The sequence below is a fragment of the Diachasma alloeum genome, unplaced genomic scaffold (assembly GCF_001412515.2).
Source record: "Diachasma alloeum isolate Michigan unplaced genomic scaffold, Dall2.0 Dall_scaffold_00562, whole genome shotgun sequence".
NCBI classification, from domain to species: Eukaryota; Metazoa; Arthropoda; class Insecta; order Hymenoptera; family Braconidae; genus Diachasma; species Diachasma alloeum.
Window position 1 is genome coordinate 269,996 of NW_021680694.1, and position 4,673 is coordinate 274,668.

At 39.8% G+C, this 4,673-nt stretch overlaps 1 protein-coding gene across 1 annotated transcript; it reads right to left on the minus strand.

Annotated features, from left to right (window-relative positions):
• Window positions 1-2,508: 2,508 nt before the first annotated feature.
• On the minus strand, window positions 2,509-3,465 carry LOC107043381. Its single transcript, XM_015264870.1, has one exon. It carries the CDS (start codon window positions 3,463-3,465, stop codon window positions 2,509-2,511), a length of 957 nt encoding a protein of 318 aa, XP_015120356.1.
• Between the last annotated feature and the right edge of the window lie 1,208 nt (window positions 3,466-4,673).

Genomic DNA, 4,673 nt, shown 5'->3' on the forward strand with positions numbered 1-4,673 from the left:
GTTATTACCAGAACGACCACTGGAATGAAACGAACAGCCAAAAACAAAATTTCCAGAATAATCCCAAAACGAAACGGTCTCCTGCTAAGTCCGACCGAAGAACGGCGTGAAGGTCACTGGTGAAGCTTAGATTGAAGTATGACTAGGTATTGACCGAATAAATAAATTTAACTCAAGATTGCGGGGGAAAAATCACAATATTTAATCAGACTTAGATGACTCGATACAAATAAAACAAATCAATTTCTTTGGAAAAACCCCCTTTGGTTGTTTCGATCGATCAACGATCTTGAGGCTTCGATAGTTATTGATTCTACAATTGTCCAAGGAATAAAGAATTCTGACAGAAAAATAAAGACGTAAGATACTTAGTCAATTTAGTCAAAAGTCAAGAATAAACAATGTCCAAGAGAAAAATTAAAAAAAAATCAGAATCAAAATATTATCAACGATAATCATGTAGATTGAACAACACTGAACGATCGAAACCCAAGAATTCGTCTACGTGACAAGTAAAGCTGGCTGTCCGAAACAAATACGAAAACTCAAGACAACGGGCCAGCGAAACGAAGCAAGGTCACGAGACACAAAAGACCTACGTTCAATGTCCTTCACTGAATATTAACCGACAGCGAGAGCATTCGTCTAACACAAATTCATTTAGACGCAACACTAACTCATTTTCAACAACCAACATATTCATAAAATAATTGTTACTCGCAACATGAAACCCGAGAGCCCGAAACTCTACGAAATGACTCAATGTCGCAAGACAACCGAAATCGAATGATCAAACACAATGATTCAAAATACGCACGAGAGAGACAAATGAGACCCACTAATCAGTTACTGATCAGAGTGACCAGGACTCTATCTGGCAATTATTTCGAAACTCTAAAAGTCCTACGGGACCAAGATGCACAGAACATCGATTCAAAACTCTAAAATTGGCCAGAGTCCTACTCAGGACAAATTCACACAAATGCGTCATACAGAGTCGTAGCCATCACGCTCACCCAGCAGTCCACCTCGATGTCTCCGGAAAACGTCTCCAAAAACTCCTCAAATCCGAGTCCTCGGGACCTTCCTTCAGACAAATCCACTCGGGGCTTCCGCCGCAGGTTTATTTCTCCATCCAGAGCGCCTTCAGGCTCCCCAAAACTCTAAAATTAACGCAATCGAACTCCACAAATTGCTCAAACACGTATAGCGAAACCACCAAACGGGAAGTGACTCACCGAGTCACTTCCCGTTTTTTCCCAATATTCTTTGGTGAAATCAGTCTTATGACTATAGTAAGTAACTATTCAACATGGCAGTATGCCCATATATATCTCTGCATTAAACAACGAGTAATCACAGTCTTATAAGTTATGACTCTAGTCTGTTCCTCTCTTCTTCTTCCATACATGAATGTGTTCTTTTTTTCGATTTATACATATCACTGCAATGCAGAGTCAAAACTTCTTTTGACACTTTGAAGTCAAAACAGCAATCATCTCCTAACAGCGTCTTGGTGTAAACAATCCCAGACAGGGATTCTGTGCCCAAACGATTGCGAATCTTATTTTTGTTTCTATTTATAACAGAGAATAGGCGTTCCACTGCAGCAGTTCCTTGAGGAAGAATCATAATCATTTTGATAAACTTCAGAAGCTCACCATATTTGAGCTGGCTGTCTGCAGTATAAATTTTCTCCAATGCGGTCCAAAACTCGATGAAGTCATTAGACTTTGCAGTGTTGAGGTACGAATCATTTCGGAGCAATCGCCATTGATATTCAATTACCTCGGAATTATATTAAAGATGTGAGAATTCCAAAACGAGTGGCATAATACTTGCAGGACGTTCACTCTTGAGGTACGCAGGATCGATCAGTTTCATATGAGATAAAATTTTCTGTGTTTCTGAATTGAGAGGGAATCTTATGTATAGTTGATGAGCCACCTCCACATAAAACGAAAGACAGTCAAGTTTGAACTTATGCAAATCCTCTCGAGAAATTTTTGTTGTCCTCAAAATTGTCTGAACATTAGGTCCCAGATACAGATCCTCCAAATTGACGTAGTTGACTGGATTTCTATACTGGATTCTAGCCAAGTCCACCTCTTTCATAACTGAATCTTTGATATAGCACTGTAGAAAGGTTTTATATACTTGAGTCACTTTTTCATGGAGGACATGAATCTTGGGACTCTCTGATTGGAACTCTCTGTTTAATTCTGTGAATAGTGGTAAGGTGAACTTCAGATGCTCTAGGTACAATCTCGTACATGGGTGAGAAAGGGTAGTGAACAATGTTTTCGCCACGGTGCATCGTTTACTGTCGGATTCGAAGAATTGCAGCAGAGCCTCATATTGCTCCGGAAACCGCCGAACGACCATCTCAACCGATAACCACCTCGTTACACTTGGGTGTAGCATTTTGTGGGGTTTGAGCTCCAGTAGCTTTTGAAACTTTTCAAACTCTTATTGACGCTTATAGCTGTGACTGAAATAAGAATGAACTTATTTCATCGTCGAATCCACCTGCTCAGGCAACTTGCCACAGGCAGCACATGCACAAAGGGCCAGAGAATGGCATGTACATCTCATGACGAAGAGAGATGGAATATCTTTTTTTAAAAGCACTGAAACCGAATGATTACGTCCCATCATCACGGAAGCTCCATCAGCAGCAAACCCAACCATGTTTTGTTTGTAGGGAATTGCATTTTCATCGAAAAATCCAACTAGAATACTGTAGATGTTATTAGTATTTGCCTCAGCAATCTCGAATAGCCCGACAAATAGATCCCGGATTACTCCATCAACGAGAATTCTGGTGACGACAGCTAGATTTTTCGTTGAGCTTATGTCCGTTGATTCATCAATGAGCAGAGAAAACTTTTCGCTTCTCATTAACTGGATAACTTTTTCTTTACCTTTTGCACCCGTGACATTGCAGATGATCGCCTGACATTTGGTTTTTGCACAAGACAAATTCTTCAGAACTTTTTGATCTAAATTCAAACTCTGGATCATTTTGACCAAGTGCGGAGATAAATTGAAAGACAAATCATGCTTAGCAATGAAACTGGCAATCCGAATTTCATTCTCTTTCGTCATCATTTCAAAATTCCGCGATTCTTCAATCGACTTCATACTAGACAGAGTTTGTTGGTTTACGAATTCGTTAGCTGCTTTCTCGTGGGTCTTGGACTTCATATGCCTTTCAATAGCAGTCTTACTACATTTGTAGTGATTTGAACAAAATCTACAGAAGAACAATTCTGGACCTTGAGTACTCGATGAAAGCCATGCTTTGTATCGTTCGTCTTTTTCCCAACCTTGCTTGTATTTTCTCAGGTATTGTTTTGTCTGCTTGGGATGTTTTCCTTTTTTCAATTTTTTTTTGTGTGATATCTCCTGGCCTTCATTGCTCTCCGAACAATCTGTCTCGTCCAATTCATGTGAGAGGCACATGTTGATGGGGTGATCTGGAATTACATGTTGATTGTTCATAAAAAATTATCAGCTTGGGACTGGTCACTTAATTATTTTTTTAATTTTATCAATTTTTCAGGTTAATAATAAGGTTGATACTTACAATGGAAATGATTGAATAATTGAATGAAGTAAGAAACTTGGAAATGTGAATGTAGATATTGGGAATGACACACGCCAGAACTCTTTAACCTCAAAAAGGGAAGTTGAAAATGCACAATCCCCTGTAAAGCATCACAAATTCATGAGATAAAATAATATATCAAATTTCGGTAATTTTGTGGGTCAGTGAGAAGGTATGATATTTACGATGGAATTAGTCAAATGATCGAATCAATTGGATATCTAACTGGAGAATGTAAACGCAGATTATTTGAACGACAGCTAGTAACAGGCTGGTAGGCTGCCACTGCTTTGGACTCATTCCGAGTGCCGCTGGTGAGCCACATTCATGCTCCGTCGGTCAAGAAAAATAGGACGAATTCGTTATGGTTGGGATTCAAAATTTGAACTTCCGCCCATTCAACAAAATCTAAACTTTTCCAATAAAACGGCAAAAAAAGGCAAAAAGAAAAAAATCCTCAAAAAAAAATGAAAAATCCTCATTTCCTCAGCTCATCCTCAGCTGTATGGAAAAATCCTCAAATCTGGAGAAAAAATCCTCAATCTGGCAACACTGGAAGTGAGGTTCGTTTTCCCAGCGGCAGTGACTTCTCAGACGTTATTTAATAAAAACAATTTATCCCAGAGTATCAAATAAATCCAAATGTCCTCCGACCTCCTTCCAAATCATTCTTCAGACCATTTTGTCACCAAAAGACGATTCAACTTAACCTCCTTCTGATTTCGGTGAAATCCTTCACTTCCCCTTCCACATTGAACCAGTCGGGCTCCTACGTCACGTTTCCCCTAGAGTTGCCCGAGAGCTGGCGACCTCTGGCAATCCAAAGACCCATGAGGCTCTCATCACGAACTCGAAGTGTCCCGAAGTCCCTCGACGATTCCCGGAGACATTGCCACCTCAGTCCCACGATGTCGGCGCCAGATTCGATTCAGACAATACAGAAGGCAATACAAAACAAATAATTAACAAAATTTACTGAACCTCTCTCGTGACTCTCGCTGTCGGTTGGTGACTTCCCGTCTGGTGATTTTTAAATTAGAAACCCACATGCGAAACGGTCGAA

Excerpts from the sequence above, each read along its gene's own strand:
- LOC107043381 (XM_015264870.1), bottom strand. The coding sequence starts at position 3,465 with ATGTGCCTCTCACATGAATTGGACGAGACAGATTGTTCGGAGAGCAAT.